The 17,548-nt window shown below is 42.9% G+C and overlaps 1 protein-coding gene and 1 long non-coding RNA gene across 5 annotated transcripts in view; one reads left to right on the forward strand and one right to left on the reverse strand.

The window, feature by feature from the left end:
- tbc1d2b (TBC1 domain family, member 2B) overlaps positions 1-17,548 on the forward strand; it is a 168,255-nt gene that overhangs the window by 88,754 nt on the left and 61,953 nt on the right. For all 4 annotated transcript variants that reach the window (XM_072553298.1, XM_072553299.1, XM_072553301.1 and 1 more), the window contains one exon: positions 11,392-11,552. In XM_072553298.1, coding sequence (XP_072409399.1) covers positions 11,392-11,552 — 161 coding nt within the window. The remainder of the gene's footprint in view (positions 1-11,391; positions 11,553-17,548) is intronic.
- On the reverse strand, positions 8,695-14,115 carry LOC140458533 (uncharacterized). Its single transcript, XR_011953504.1, has 3 exons — positions 13,935-14,115; positions 9,460-9,737; positions 8,695-8,765 (listed from the first exon to the last, which is right to left on the reverse strand). It is a non-coding gene; the product is annotated as an uncharacterized lncRNA (long non-coding RNA).

A 17,548-nucleotide genomic window follows, 5' to 3' on the forward strand; every position in this document is an offset into this window, starting at 1 on the left:
TAGTGCAACCAACAAGTATAGGTACCAATTGAGTGTATTCAATTGAAGTTCTGATGAATTGCTCCAGTAGTGTCTTAGCCCCACTCATCTTAGCTGTTTCGTTATGAACTTCCCACCATAAAGTCTGAAGTGAAGATTTGTTCCATTTCAATGCCTCAAATACTGAAGTAGCCTTGGACTGGTAAGTGGCAGATGCCATGTTTATCTCACAGCAAGGGTGTCTAACGATTTACCCTTTATGTTCAATGGCATTACCCTCCCCATTGACTAGAAACAACTAGAAACAAGCCCATTGGCCCATCTGATCAAGATCCCGTTGTAATCTGAGGTACCCTTCTTCGCTGTCCACTTCACCTCCAATTTTGTTGTTATCTGCAAATTTACTAACTATACCTCTTAGGCTCACATCCAAATCATTTATATAAATAATGAAAAATAATGGACCCAACACTGATCCTTGTGGCACTCCACTGGTCAGAAGCTTCCAATCTGAAAAACACCCCTCCACCACCAACCTTTTGAGCCAGTTCTGTACCCTGTATTCCATGAGATCTAACCTTGCTAACCAGTCTCCCTTGTCGAAAGCCTCCCTGTTGTCCATATAGATCACATCTAATACTCTGTCTTCATTAATCCTCTTTGTTACTTTTTTGAAAAACTCAATCAAGTTTGTGAGACATGAATTCCATGGACAAAGCCATGTTGACTAACCCTAATCAGTACTTGCTTTTCTAAATACATGCACATCCTGTTCTTCAGGATTCCATCCAACAACTTGCCCACCACCGATGTCAGGCTCACTGGTCTGTAGTTCCCTGACTTGTCCTTACCACCTTTCTTAAACAGTGGCACCAAGTTAGCCAACCTCCAGTCTTCCAGCACCTCACCTGTGACTATCGATGATACAAATATCTCAGCAAGAGGCCTAGAAATCACGTCTCTGGCTTCCCAGAGAGTTCCAGGGTATACCTGATCAGGTCCTGGGGATTTATTTACTTCTGTGTATTTCAAGACATCCAACACTTCCCCCCACTTCGGTCCCCCCCCCCCCACCATTTACTAGTTTAAATCCTCCCGAGCAGCTCTACCAAATCTCCCTGCCAATATATTTGTTCCCTTCTCAATTTAGGTGGCATCTGTCCTTCTTGTACAGGTCACTTCTACCTCAGAGATTGAAATGATCCAAAAATGTGAATCCTTCTCCCATGCACCAGCTCCTCAGCCATGCATTCATTTGCTCTATCATTCTATTCCTACCCTCGCTAGCTTGTAACACCAGGAGTAAACCAGATATTACTACTTTCGAGGACCACCTTTTTTAAGTTCCTGCCTAACTCTCTGTAATCTCACTTCAGAATCTCAACCTTTTCTCTTCCTATGTCGTTGGTTCCAATGTGTACAATGACCTCCTGCTGGCACCTCTCCCCCTTCAGAATGTTCTGCACCCTCTCTGAGACATCCTTGATTCTGGCACCAGGGAAACAACACACCATTCTAATTTTTTTGGTGCTGGCCACAGAAATGTCTGTCTTTACCTCAGACTAGAGAGTCCCCTAACACAATCGATCTCTTGGAACCTGACATATCCCTCATTGCATTTAGAGCGAGTAAAACCAGAAACTTGGTTGTTCATGGTACGTTCCCCTGAAAATCCATCACCCTCTACATTTTCCAAAACAGCATACTTGTTTGAAATAGGGATAGCCACAGAAGACTCCTGCACCAACTGCCTACCTCTCCTACCTTTCCTGGAGTTAGCCCATTATGTGACTGTATCTGCAACTTTTCCCCCTTCCTATAAATGCCATCCCTGACATCCCCTTGCTCTTGTAAATTCCTCACTGCCTCGAACTGTCTCTCCAACCAATCCTTTCGGTCCGATAGAATTTGCAACCAACCATTTACTGCAGATATAATCCTCAGTAACATGTAAACTCTCTCTAAACTCCTATATCCGACAGAGCATCTCACTCTATTAAAGACCATTTTTTCTTTGTTCAATCTACAGACCCAGAAAATAGCACTGTTTTATTCCTCTACAAAACACTGCTCCAGCTTAAATTAATATTTATGGCTTATATTTTTAAGTTTAATGAAGAGATATATCTCGATATAACATATAATCTAGAAAGAACTCATTCTACTCATTGTTGACTGACTGTAAGGCCACGTTTAAAAAATCCTCCTATCTGTGTTTCTGTGCTGTGACCTCTCTGAAATAGGTCTCTCCAAAATTAGTTGTGAATTTCACGGTTTGTTAATTTTCCCAGATGCACTCCAATGACACAAGAATTCAAACAGCAAAGGCAATAACTGTGCAGGTTCACTGCTGTGCCAGATAGCAATGTGGGTTTCTTTTTCTTTCCCCTGCACTGGTCTCACCATGTGCTTCCTTTGTCTATTTCTCTCCCTTTTAAAAATGCCGTTGTTTTGACTGTTTTGGAACTTCAGAAAAAAAAATGCTACAGCATATAAAATCGTGATTGCTGCTCCTGAAATTCGAGGAAATCCCCTCCAACACCTAAAATACCTCAAAAAAGGAGCAGCTGTTCTAGCCAGAAATGTTTCCTGTCCTCCATTTTGGATTACCTAGAATCATCTATATTTGCTGGCTGCACTACATTCTAGCCAGTCTTCTGATCCCATCCAATGATAACACTACAAAAGTCAGATCCCAGAATGAAAGCTACCTTGAAAGGTCAAGGGCTGAACCTGAATTTCTTTTGCTAGGGGTCAATTTTTCAGAATGGTCACATTGTATTGCTTGGGAATGTCTATCACTTTATTTTACATAACCTGCCTGATTTATTACCTACCCTACTCTTTGGTGCCCCTCTCTCACATTCTAGCACCATTGTACTATGTGCCATTTCCAAAATAACTCATCACTTGCAGAACATCCCAGAATCGACTAACATCTGTGGTGCAGCACCATATTTAAAAAGGTATTGTGCACCCAGACAAGAGCTGACAGTCTGGAGTTGTCTTGCATGGTTCCTGACATTGGCCCTGGATGTGACAGACAATGGAAAAGGGGTGGGGAATGGGAATGGGGATGGGGATGGGGATATCCTTTTCTCCCAGGCCTGAGGACATCATTCTACTGGAACCAGGTCAACCTGGACCAAGTTTACCATCCAGACCAGCGCAGACTCAACCATCTGAAGGAGTGCACGGAATGTAGGAAGAAGATCAATCGATACCTCCGCTCTGCCAGTGAAAGTGCCACCATCATCTTGTTACCTCACACTCGCACTGTCTCTTCTACTGTACCCACCATGTTGTGCAACATCTTTTCCAATCACACTCATCCTCGCTAACATGCGACCCTGGCTAACCCTGAATTTATTCTGCACAGCTTACTCAGTCCCTCAGGACATCTTCACCCATGCGCCAAAAGTAGCAATATGTGCCGCTCGTCTCCCTCACCCACTATGTATAGAATTTTCTGACCTTGACCACCCTGAAAAGCTGTCTGACCATGTCCAAGCCCATGTACTGGTATTTTTTTGTAATGATTAGTCACTGAAACAGATCCATATGAGTTTGCAGGTATTATTTAATATCTAAGCATATTTTTTAAACAAAGTGGAAAAAAACTTTTAATACAAACAACAAAGTCAAGTTTCAAACTGCTCCTCATCACTCTCCTTTTACTCTTAGTCAATTCCAGTGAAATTTCATGCTTATCTCAACCTTAAGTATTTAAATGAATAGATTGCTCCCAGCTTCTTGTCCTCAGGCTGTAGAGACAGTTCCACGATGCTCCTCCAAGTCCACTAGCACAAACATTTCACAATGCCTTTCACAAAGCTCTTCACATAAAGCGCACGAGTCAACTGAACACATTATGCCAATGCAGAGCCCAGTCCGCCGTTCACCGCGACACCTCATGCCGGGGATGAGAATCACGTAACAGCGAACAGGAGTTTGCTTTATAGAAGAGAGGGCGGCAATTCACAAATCGTGTTTAATAAACGTGCGTTTTAGGAGAGCTTTCAGTACATTGTACATGGCTTTGCTTGTAATAGTGTAAAACCCCTAACACTGAGAGAAATATAATTCAAATATGGGAATAAATCCAGTCCTTAGGGGACTATAATATTTTTCTTTAAAAGCCTGGAAGTTGAATTGCAATCAAAAACTTTTACATTCAGAAGCAGATGATGTATCCTGACAGACATGAAAATGTTTTAAGAATTCTTTTAACTGGCTGGAATCTAAAATGATGTAAACAAAAATATAATGAAAATGTTGTGTGTCAGTGAAGCTAAAAGGGTCTGTTGTGCTGTACCAGTTACTTTGTAGTTTATGGGCTCTTTGTATTACGACATGTTGGTCAGGCACTAGTAGGTATAGTTCTGCTTTTTTTGGTGATGCCTTTCTGTTTACACACTGAGGAGCTTCTCTTAATCAGCCTGTTGTTTTGGTCCAATGAGGACTTGCTATTTTGGAACATAGAACAGTCCAGAACAATACAGGCCCTTCAGCCCTCTGACCTTTTAACCTTCTCTAAGGTAAAAACTAACCTACATACCTTTCATTTCATTTTACTGTTATCCATGTGCTTATCCAAGAATTGCTTTAATGTCCATGTATCTGACTCTAGTACCACCGCTGGCAGTGCATTGCACACACCGACCACTCTGAGTAAAGAATCTACCTCTGACATCTCCCCAAACCTTCCTCCAATTACCTTAAAATTATGACCCCTTGTGATAGCCATTTCTGCCCTGGGAAAAAGTCTCTGGCAATCCAGTTACTCTATGCCAGTCATCTTGTACACATCTATCAAGTCACCTCTCATCCTTCTTCGCTCCAATGAGAAAAGCCCTAGCTCCCTCAACCTTTCTTTATAAGACCTGCCCTCCAGACCAGGCAGCATCCTGGTAAATCTCCTCTGCATTCTTTCTAAAGCTTCCACATCCTTCTTATAATGAGGTAACCAGAACTGAAACACAGTATTCCAAGTGTGGCCTAACTAGGGCTTTATAGAGCTGTAGCATAACCTCGTGGCTCTTAACTTCAGTTTCCCTGCTACTGAAAGCCAACACACCATATGTCACCTGAACAACTCTATCAACTTGGGTGGTAACTTTGAGGGATCTATGGATGGTGGACCCCAAGCTCCTTTTGTTCTTCCACACTGCCAAGATTCCTGCCTTTAATCCTATAATCTGCATTCAAATTTCACCTTCCTAAATGAATTACTTCGCATTTTGCCAGGTTGAACACCATCTGCCACTTCTCAGCCCAGCTCTGCATCCTGTCAATATCCTGTTGCAACCAATCTTTGTGTCATTGGCAAATTTGCTAACCCACCCTTCAGCTTCATCATCCAAGTCATTTATAAAAGTCACAAAGAAGCAGAAATCGCAGAACAGATCCCTGTGGAACACCACTGGTCATTGAGCTCCAGGCTGAATACATTCCATCCACTACCCTCTCCTCTATGGACCAGCCAATTCTGTATCCTGACAGCCAAATTTCCCTGTATCCCATGCCTCCTCACTTTCTGAATGAGCCTACTGTGGGGATCCTTATCAAATGCCTTCCTAAAATCCACACACCACATTCATTGCTCTATCTTGTGCGTGTGTTTTGTCACATCCTCAAAGAACTCAATAAGGCCCGCGAGGCATGACCTGCACCCTCAAAGCCATGCTGACTATCTCTCATCAAACTATGCCTTACCAAATAATCATAAATCCTGTCTGAGTCTTCTCCAATAATTTGTCCAGCACTGACATAAGACTAACTGGTCTGTAATTCCTAGGGTTATCCCTATTCCCTTTCTTGAATAAATATTTGCCACCCTCCCAATCATCTGATACTACTCCAGTGGGCAGTGAGGGAGCAAAGATCACCGTCAAAGGTGCAACAATCTCTTCCCTCGCTTCCTGTAGTAACCTTGGGTATATCCTGTATGGTGGAAGAGTGTGGTGCTGGAAAAGCAGCCAGTCGGGCAGCATCTGAGGAACAGGAGAACTGACGTTTCGAGCATAAGCCCTTCATCTTCATAGGAATATCCCATCTGACTCGGGGGGGACTTATCTATCCTCGCGTTTTTCAACACTTCCAGCATATCTTCCTCCTTAACACCAACCTGTTTGAGCATATCAGCCTGTTCCATGCTGCCCTCGCAAACAACAAGGTCCCTCTCACTAGTGAATACTGAAGCAAAGTATTCATTAAGAACCTCCCCTACCTCCTTCGACACCAGGCACAAGATCCCCCCATTATCCCTGATTGGCCCTACCCTCATTCTGGCCATTGTCTTGTTCCTCTCACAAGTGTAGAACACCTTGGGGGTTTTCCTTAATCCTACCCGCCATGCCCCTTCTAGCTCTCCTAAGTCCATTTTTCAGTTTCTTCCTGGCTATCTTATAACGCTCTAGAGCCCTGTCTGATCCTTACTTCCTCAATCTTAAGTAAACTTTCTTCTTCCTCTTGACTAGATGTTCCATGTCTCTAGTCACTTCCTTGCCTCAGTGGGGCAAATCTGTCCAGCACTCTTAGCAGGAACTCCCTAAATAACCTCCACGTTTCTGTTGTGAATTTCCCTGAGAACATCTGTTCCCAACTTATGCTCCTCAGTTCCTGCCTAATAGAATTGTAATTCCCCCTCCCCCAATTAAGTACTTTTCCATACGTCTGCTCCTATCCCTTTCCCTGACGATAGTAAAGGTCAGGGAGTTGGGATCACTATCACCGAAATGCGCTCCCAACCAGGAGATCTGACACCTGACCTGGTTTGTGGCCAAACACCAAATCCAATGTGGCTTCCCCTCTTGTCATCCTATCTACATATTGAGTCAAGAATCCTTCCTTGATGCACCTGAGAAAATCCGTTCCATCCAAACTATTTGCACCAAGTCTCCAATCACTTTAAGGGAAGTTGAAATCATCCATGTCAACAACCTTCTGCACCTTTCCAAAATCTGCCTCCCAATCTGCTCCTCTGCTTCCCTGTTGCTATTGGAGGTGGTCTATAGAAAGCTCCCAATAAAGTGACTGCTTGTTTCCTGTTTCTAACTTCCACCCATACTGACTCTGCAGACAAATCCTCCTCGACGACCTCCCTCAGTCTCCTGATTGATCTGAAATTATTCATTTCATCCAACGTTTAAAGGTAGCTTAATTTCTTTTCTCATGGATACATTGGACATGGGGGTTGCTGGATGGGATGGTATTTATTTCCCATTTCTACTTGCCCTCGGAGAGATGATAGTCAGCTGCTACCTTGAACCACTGCAGTCCATTTAGTGTAGGAACACCCATTGTACTGTTAGGGATATAATTCCAGGATTTTAACCCAGCGATGGAGTTTAATTCAAATAAATGCAAGGTGCTGCATTTTGGGAAAGCAAATCTTAGCAGGACTTATGCAGTTAATGATAAGATCCTAGGAAGTGTTGCTGAACAAAGTGACCTTGGAGTGCAGGTTCATAGCTCCTTGAAAGTGGAGTTGCAGGTAGATAGGATAGTGAAGAAGGCGTTTGGCATGCTTTCCTTTATTGGCCAGAGTATTGAGTACAGGAGTTGGGAGGTCATGTTGTGCCCGTACAGGACATTGGTTAGGCCACTGTAGGGATATTATGTGCAATTCTGGTCTCCTTTCTATTGGAAAGGTGTTGTGAAACTTGAAAGGGTTCAGAAAAGATTTACAAGGATGTTGCCAGGGTTGGAGGATTTGAGCAGGCTGGGGCTGTTTTCCCTGAAGCGTCGGAGGCTGAGAGGTGACCTGTAGAGGTTTACAAAATTGAGGGGCATGGATTGGGTAAATAGGTAAAGTCTTTTCTCTATGGTGGGGGAGTCCAGAACTAGAGGACATAGGTTTAGGGTGAGAGTGGAAAGATATAAAAGAGACCTAAGGGGCAACCTTTTCACACAGGGGGTGGTACGTGTATGGAATGAGCTGTCAGAGGAAGTGATGGAGGCTGGTACAATTGCAACATTTAAGAGGCATTTGGATGGGTATAAGAATAGGAAGGGTTTGGAGGGGTATAGGCCGTGTGCTAGCAGGTGGGACTAGATTGGATTGGGATGTCTGGTTGGCATGGATGGGTTGGACCGAAGGGTCTGTTTCCATGCTGTACACCTCTATGACTCTATCCACAGTTCTGATCTTATGGAGGGAAAGTAGTCATTGATGAAGCAGCTGGTTTGGACTCTTTTGTGAGGATCTCTTGCAGAGATGACTGACCTCCAATAACCAAATGCATCTTCCTTTGGGCTAGTAATAACTCCAAGTGGAGAGTTTCCCCTATCTCCACTGACTGCAGTTTCGTCAGGGGTTCTTTGAGCCACACTCAGCCAAATGTGGCCTTGATAGCAGGGGTAGTCACTGTCACGTCACCCCAGAATTCAATTCTTTTGTTGCTGTTTGAGTCAGGAATATAATGAGGTCCTGAGCTGAGTAGACCTGACACAACTCAAACTGAGTATCAGTGAGCAAGTCATTGCAGAGGATGTGCAACTCGATAGCACTATTGATGACCCCTTCCTTTATTTTACTGATAATCGAAAGTAGACTGAAGCGGTACTTATCTGGGTTAGGCTTGTTGTGCTTTTTGTGTGTGGGACGTATATGTAAGAGAAGAACGTCCTTTTATCGTTGTGTGTATTCCAGTACATTGGTAACATTTTTACAATGGCTGCCTTTAAAAATCACAACACCAGGTTATAGTCCAACAGGTTTAATTGGAAGCACACTAGCTTTCGAAGCATCACTCCTTCATCAGGTGGTAGTGGAGGACTCAATCCTAAAACAGAATTTATAGCAAAGATTTAGTGTGATGTAACTGAAATTATACATTGAAAAATACCTTGATTGTCTGTTGGTATTCAAACAGATGAAGACTCATGATAGTTTCACTTCTTTCATGTGTAAATCACAAAACTTTTTTTTAAAAGTTGTATTCTCAGGTTAGCTGTAACAATGGGTGATAGCTATGTTGAAGGTGTTAGCCCCCTGTGTTCTCTGTCTATGCCATGATGTTTAGATTGATTCTAATCTAAAAAGTGAGATAAGGGTTTTACATGAATTCATGCAGTTTTTGAGCAAAGTACAATGTAACTCTGCAAGTACAAATTCACCCCACAAAATAGGTGTGCATGTGGGTCTCTGTGTGTGTGTGTGTGTGTGTCTGTCTGTCTGTCTGTCTGTCTGTCTGTCTGGGTTGGGGATTGTGGGTGTGAGAGAGAGTGTATGTGTGTGTGTAGTGAGTGTAGAGTGTCTTAAATCTGTGAGGGGGTGCATGTGGAAGTGTGTGCGTGTCTGGGGTGGGGGGGTTGAGTGTCTGTGAGTGTGTGTGTGTATGTGTGTGTGCGCATGAGTGTAGAGTGGTCTAAGTCTTTGAGTGGATGCCTGTGTGAGTGTGTTAGTGTATGTGTCTGTAAGGGTGTGTGAGTGTGTGTGTGTGTGGGAGTGTCTGTGTGTGTGTGTATGGTGATCACCTGTAATGTGACATGAACCCAAGGTCCTGGTTGAGGCCCTCCCTATGGGTACTGAACTTAGCTATCAGCCTCTGCTTGGCCACTTTTCGATGCTGCCTGTCCTGAAGTCCGCCTTGAAGGATGGTCACCCGAGGGTCCGAGGTCGAATGTCCTGGACCACTGAAGAGTTCCCCAACTGAGAGTTCCCCTGTCTGTTGATTGTTGTGCGGTGTCCATTGATCTGTTGTCATAGCCTTTGCTCGGTTTCTCCAATGTACCATGCCTCAGGGCATCCTTGCCTGCAATATATAAGATGGGTAACGTTGGCTGAGTCACATGAGTACTTGTCATGTACAAGGTGGGAGGTGTCCTCACGTGTAATGGTGGTATCCATGTCCACACTCTGACAATTCTTGCAGCACCTACCTTGACATGGTTGTATGGAGTTGTCCTGAGAGCCAGGCAGCTTGCCACGATCAATGATCTATATGGGGTTTGGCGGTTGTTTAAAGTAGTGGAGGTGGGGGAAGGTCTTGGCGAGGTGCTCATCCTCATTAATAATGTGTTGCAGGTCACGAAGAACATGGCGTTTTAGGATTGAGTCCTCCACTATCACCTGATGACACTCCGAAAGCTAGTGTGCTTCCAATTAAATCTGTTGGACTATAACCTGGTATTGTGTGATTTTTAACTTTGTACACCCCAGTCCAACACCGGCATTTCCAAATCATGCCTTTTGATAATGTCATCTTAGATACAAATACTTACCTGTGTAATTTTCTACATTGTCAGGTAGTCGCCAGTGTTGTAGCTGTTCTGGAGTAGCTTGATTAGGGAATGGAGAGTTCTGGAGCACATGTCTGCAATACATTTCCAGAATGACGTCAGAACGCATTGCCTTTGCAGTTAGTTATCCCACCGTTTCATTATGGCTCAAGATAAATCTTCTGTTATGAGATTGTTCTCTAGCTAAGTTAAATCTGATTGCTAGTTGAATTGCTACACTGTGCAATAAGCACAGAAAGTTCTGGAAATACTTGAGGTCTGGCAGCATTTGTAGAGCGAGAAACAGTCAGATCAGCACTCATCAACTTGAAACCTTAACTGTTTCTCTCTTTTGGAGTCTGCCAGACGTGATTGAATGTTTAAAGTATTTTTTGTTGATACTGCACATGTTGGAAATCTTAAATATGTTGTTTTTCAAATTTTTTGGTGATGTTTGATTCACAATGTCTGATCTCACTGCGGGGAGTCTACCATGCCAAGCCTTCTAGTGTTTTGCCTTTAGAAATATCATCGGAAATAAAATTGATTGTCTTTTCTGAAACTGATTACATTATATGTCATTGCTAAATCCACATGTTTCCAGTGACATTGCCTAACATTGTCCCATGGCTCATTTATGCAGAATTGCTTGTCCCGTGCCTTTGTTACTTACACCTGACTATTCCAGGCTGTCTTCCCATCTTACATTCTCCCAACTTCAGAGCATTGAAAACTCTGTTGCTCATATCCTAATTCCACATCTTATTTATCTATCACCACTGGCTTGCTGACCTATAACTTTATGGCTCCTCATTAAAGTCTGCTCTCCATTTTACAATTCTTAATCTCACCGCCTTATGGTCTCTGTAGTTGACTCCATCCCTTATAACCCTTCGATATATCTGCATATTTCCAATTTTGTTCTCTTAAATATCCTTGATTGGAATTATTCTACCATTGGCAGTCTTGCCTTAGCTGCCTAGAAACTCTGAAATTCTTTTCTGTAAATCTGTACATTACTCTATCTCACTTTCCTCTTTAAAGACCCTTCTCAAGACATACCCCTCTGACCAAACTCTTTAGCTGCCTATCCTCATATCTGACTCAGATTGTAATGCCTTGGGACATTAAAAGGTGCTGACTGATGGATATAATTTGGATTTATAATGAATTCTGGGTCTAATGCAGAAATTCAATGTCGAATCTGAAGCCAGGAAGAGGGAATAATGAAAACCGGAGAAGTGTCTTCTACACTGAGGACTGGGAGTTGATTGATCCCAGCCTCAAAGAACTGGAAGAGGCAGCAGCACATGAAGAAAAGAGAAAAAGTTCCACAGAAGCAAATAGAGGTTTGTGACCTCATTTTACAGTTGCAACTAAGTGTTTGGAAAATCGCACATTATTGTACAAGCCAATATACTTTCAAAGCAACATTACACGCCTTGGATAAGACCATGTTTTTTATAATCTGTCTAAAGTTTTTGTTCTGCCAAGCCTTGCATAGTTTCACTCAGCATTTCTGTCTGTCAAATTGAAGCTCTACAATACTATCAGAAGGTCTTTTGGCCCATTTTCTGTGTTGGCCAAAAAGGAGCTATACAGCAGATTCCCATTTTTCAGGCCTTCGTACATAGCTGTTTAGATTATGGTGCTTCAAGGCATATTCAAGCTTTTACATAGAACATTACAGCGTAGTTTAGGTGTTTCGGCCCTCAATGGTTTCACAGGTTGGTGCAACAATCTGAAGCAGATCTAGCCTGCATTATTCCATTTTCATCCAAATGTTTAGGCCAATTACTGCACATCATTGACTGAATGCTTGAATACTATCTGATCACCTTAAGCAAATTTTGTCCCAGTTTATGACGTCCAATGCCATTAATAGACTAATAGAACATAGAACATAGAACAATACAGCGCAGTACAGGCCCTTCGGCCCTCGATGTTGCGCCGATCAAAGCCCACCTAACCTACACTAACCCACTATCCTCCATATACCTATCCAATGCCCGCTTAAATACCCATAAAGAGGGAGAGTCCACTACTGCTACTGGCAGGGCATTCCATGATCTTACGACTCGCTGAGTGAAGAACCTACCCCTAACATCAGTCCTATATCTACCCCCCCTTAATTTAAAGCTATGCCCCCTTGTAATAGCTGACTCCATACGTGGAAAAAGGTTCTCACTGTCAACCCTATCTAACCCCCTAATCATCTTGTACACCTCTATCAAATCACCCCTAAACCTTCTTTTCTCCAATGAAAACAACCCCAAGTGCCTCAGCCTTTCCTCATAGGATCTTCCTACCATACCAGGCAACATCCTGGTAAACCTCCTCTGCACCCGTTCCAGTGCCTCCACATCCTTCCTATAGTATGGCGACCAAAACTGCACACAATATTCCAGAAGCGGCCGTACCAGAGTCTTATACAACTGCAGCATGACCTCAGGACTCCGGAACTCAATTCCTCTACCAATAAAAATGGTCAATAGTTTCTACAAATCAAATCATATGTTTGTGTCCTGGTCCAGAGAGCCCAGGTTCACATTCCGTCAGCTCTAGAGGAGTTTCAGAAACCTCTAAACAGGTAGATTAATCATCACAAATGAGATTGAACATTGCTGTGATAGCATTGGTTAATTGGCCTGCTACACACACGTATGTGAAGTTGGCTTTTGTATTAGAAGCCTTCTGAGTCCTCCTAGAACGTATATATGAAATTTGGGAGTAAGAGAAAATGTTTTGGCAAATAATTCATTGAAAAGAAACGTCAAATGCTACTTACTCCTGGTCCTCAGATAATTGCTCTTTCTAGCCACTTGACAAATTTATCTTTATAGAAATTTTAATCCTTTGAGCTGCTCCTCTCAAAAACATATTTTACAAATATTACCTTGAAATTTTATTCCTGCCAGTGTTTTTGAAATTTCAATTTTGCACAATGAACAACTTCAATTTAGAAATGTTGACAACACATTTGAAATTAGTTTCAAGGTAATTGAATTAAAATTAAATTTAGAGACTAATTACTCTTTATTCCCAATTTAACGATCTTTGTCTTGTTTTAATGTTAGAGGGTGGCACAGTGGTTAGCACTGCTGCCTTACAGCGCCTGAGAGCCGGATTCACTTCCCGCCTCAGGCGACTGAGTGGAGTTTGCACGTTCTCCCCGTGTCTGCGTGGGTTTCCTCGGGTGCTCTGGTTTCCTCCCACAGTCCAAAGATGTGCAGGTCAGGTGAATTGGCCATACTAAATTGCCCGTAGTGTTAGGTAAGGGGTAAATGTAGAGGTATGGGTGGGGTGCGCTTCGGCGGGTCGGTGTGGACTTGTTAGGCCGAAGGGCCTGTTTCCACACTGTAAGTAATCTAATCTAATCTAATGTATAGTATACAGTATATAAATTGCATCCTTTTCCCCACACTGCTAGGCCAAAGTTGTCCAAAATTTTTGTGCAGTCACATTTTAAATTCTTTCATACAAAGGGCAATGACCAAATTTTGTAAATACAGGGCTTGGTGCAGCATTTAAATATGAATTGCAAATTAAAAGCTGAAATATAAAGATGGTGTTTAATTTGCTAAGCAAAAATAATCAAAGCAATAAATTGTTAATGTTTCAAATTGGAGTAATCAGTAAAGATGATCATTTAAAATGTGCCAAGTAGAATAACAGGGTGGGTCTGAGTATGTGTGTGTGACTCCCAAACTTTCTCACTCTCCCATACTCACTGTCCCTTGCTGGGCTCAGGCACCTCAGTCCGCCATCATGTCTACAGACCTTAGGTGGCCAGTATCTGTGTGGAAGGGCGCAAGCCTGGTGTCTCATCAGCCAGTCAGAAATGTGGAGTCTCTTTCCCCGCTCAAAAGTACACAGACTCTTGGTTACCATCTCCCATAGCTGTCTACTACAATTACAGTATTCAGGCATGAATTTGAATGAATCTACTCTCTTTCGAGCTGCTCACTGCTGCTGTAATCACAGAATATTTCTCTGCCAATCCCAGCAGTCTGTGAGCAGTAAATGTGGTATAGTAAAATACTGTGATTGGAGGAGACGTTCTTTCATTTCCACTTGATGTTTATTTAAACACTGCCTGTTTAGGCCCAACTTTGCCCTGGGGCATATGGTTAACAAGCCAGTCGTGGACATACTTATCATGGTTCAGAGTCCAATTAAATCAGTCAAAGTTTTATTTTATAGTCTTTTTTTTGCAGCTTTACTGCATCGTAACTGAGCTATCTTCATCTGCTTTTTTCTTGCTAACATGCTAAAATGTTTTTGATTAAAGTCACGACTCACTTCCCATGCTCAGCACTCCATTATCCGAAGCAGTTTCTTTACCTACTGTGTCCTGGCCCTATGGGCTACTGATTTTTCCATTTCACACGATCCCTCTCTGCACCCAATCACTCGACATCAGAGCGCATGACCCATATTGGCCAGACTGCGAACTTGCAATCAGGGTATATTAGTGAAATATGTCACACAGATCACGGCACGGCGGCACGGTGGCACAGTGGTTAGCACTGCTGCCTCGCAGCGCCGGAGACCCGGGTTCAATTCCCGCCTCAGGCGACTGACTGTGTGGAGTTTGCACGTTCTCCCCGTGTCTGCGTGGGTTTCCTCCGGGTGCTCCGGTTTCCTCCCACAGTCCAAAGATGTGCAGGTCAGGTGAATTGGCCGTGCTAAATTGTCCGTAGTGTTAGGTAAGGGGTAGATGTAGATGTAGGGGTATGGGTGGGTTACGCTTCGGCGGGGCAGTGTGGACTTGTTGGGCCGAAGGGCCTGTTTCCACACTGTAAGTAATCTAATCTAATCTAAGATCAAATTTGTAAGCATTTCTGCGATAGAAGTGATAGAAGTAACCTAGCAAATGTTTCAGTTGTCAGTTCATTTTTGATGTTGGATAATTTAAACTTGTCCCACGGTAAGATAACATTTTGAATTAACCAAAAGAGATGGGAAATCTCAAGTGTCACATTTATCTTTTTTATAATCCAATAGCAGTACCTGTATTGTAAAGTGTGCAATAAGCTTGAATGAGAAATGCGCACATGGTAGTCAGCAGAGCAAAATCTGCAGAGATTGCACAGTAAGTATCAGAGCCATCTTTAGTCCAGTCTGGAATGTACAGTTATGTTATCTTTGTGTTTTTTTCTGTTAATGAGACACCTTCTCAGCTTTTAGTTCCCATCTACCTCCCATCTACCAATTGACTTGGCGACTGGTCTTGTACATTTTAATCTTGTTTGTCGCATCAACCTCGGACTTTTTTTTAAAATGGCCTCCTCATTAGTGTTGTTCACATTGAATTTTCATAACTTGTAACAACAACATCGATGCTTCGTGGTTTTTCCATTCCCACTTTCATTTTCGAGAAGTGGAACAGAGCACGTTAAAAGGTGCTCTAATGACAGTCACCAGTGTGATGAAAGACTAAGAGGAAGTGGAGAAAGTAGATTTCCTCTAAAAAGTGGATCAAATATTCTTGAGGAGATGACCAAACAGGTGGATGAGGGTAAAGCAGTTGGTGTGGTATGTATGGATGTCAGAGAAGGTGTTTGATAAGGTTCCCCATAGAAGGCTATTGCACAAAACATAGAGGCATGAGATTGAGGGTGATTTAGCGGTTTGAATCAGAAATTGGCCAGCTGAAAATATGGTTTTTGGGAAAGGTTCATTCTGGAGTTCACTTACTAATGGTATACTGCAAGGATCTGTTTTGGATCCACTGCTATTTGTCATTTTTGTAAATGACCTGGATGAGGGCATAGAAGGATGGGTTAGTAAATTTGTGGATGACACTAAGGTCGGTGGAGTTGTGGATAGTGATGAAGGATATTGTAGGTTACAGAGAGACTTAGATAAGCTGCAGAGCTGGGCTGAGAAGTGGCAAATGGAGTTTAATGTGGAAAAGTGTGAAGTGATTCACTTTGGAAGGAGTAACAGAATGCAGAGTACTGGGCTAATGGTAAGATTCTTGGTGGTGTAGATGAGCAGAAAGATCTCTGTCCATGTATGTAAGATCCTTGAAAGTTGCCACCCAGATTGATAGGGTTGTTATGAAGGCATATGGTGTGTTAGCTTTTATTGGTAGAGTCATAGAGATGTACAGCACAGAAACAGACCCTTCGGTCCAACTCGTCCATGCCAACCAGATATCCCAACCCAATCTAGTCCCACCTGCCAACACCCAGCCAATATCCCTCCAAATCCTTCCTATTCATCCAAATGCCTTTTAAATGTTGCAATTGTACTCGCCCCCACCACTTCCTCTGGTAGCTCATTCCATACACGTACCACCTTCTGCGTGAAAAAATTGCCCCTTAGTTCTCTTCTATATCTTTCCCCTCTCACCCTAAACCTATGCCCTCTAGTTCTGGACTCCCCCACCATAGGGAAAAGACTTGCCTATTTATCCTATCCATGCCCCTCATGATTTTATAAACGTCAATAAGGTCACCCCTCAGCCTCCAACACTCCAGGGAAAACATCCCTAGCCTATTCAACCTCTCCCTATAGCTCAGATCCTCCAATCCTGGCCACATCCTTGTAAGTCTTTTTCTGAACCCTTTCAAGTTTCACAACATCTTTCCAATAGGAAGGAGACCAGAACTGCATGCAGTATTCCAACAGTGGCCTAACCAATGTCCTGTACAGCTGCAACGGGATCCCCCAACTCCTGTACTCAATACTCTGACCAGTAAACGAAAGCATACCAAACGCCGCCTTCATTATTCTATCTACCTGCGACTCCACTTTCAAGGAGCTATGAACCTACACTCCAAGGTCTCTTTGTTCAGCAACACTCCCTAGGATCTTGCCATTAAGTGTATTAGTCTTGCTAAGATTTGCTTTCCCAAAATGCAGCACCTCGCATTTATCTGAATTAAACTCCATTTGCCACTCTCAGCCCATTGGCCAATCTGGTCATGATCCTATTGTAACCTGAGGTAATCTTCTTCGTTGTCCACTTCACCTCCAATTTTTCTGTCATCTGCAAACGTACTAACTCTACATCTTATGCTGACATCCAAATCATTTATATAAATGACAAAACGCAGAAGGCCCAGCACTGATCCTTGTGGCACTCCATTGGTCACAGGTCTCCATCTGAAAAACAACTCTCCACCACTCTGTCTTATACCTTTCAGCCAGTTCTGTATCCAATTGGCTAGTTCTCCCTGTACTCCATGAAATCTAACCTTGCTAACCAGTCCACCAACTGGATTGAATGTTTGAAAAAGATGATGAAGATAGTGGATGCCCCCGATACCCATTGATTCTGGTTTTGCGAGCGTTCCTTAATGCCACAATGGTTAAATGTAGCCTTGATGTCAAG

The sequence above is a fragment of the Chiloscyllium punctatum genome, chromosome 33 (genome assembly GCF_047496795.1).
Source record: "Chiloscyllium punctatum isolate Juve2018m chromosome 33, sChiPun1.3, whole genome shotgun sequence".
NCBI lineage: Eukaryota > Metazoa > Chordata > Chondrichthyes > Orectolobiformes > Hemiscylliidae > Chiloscyllium > Chiloscyllium punctatum.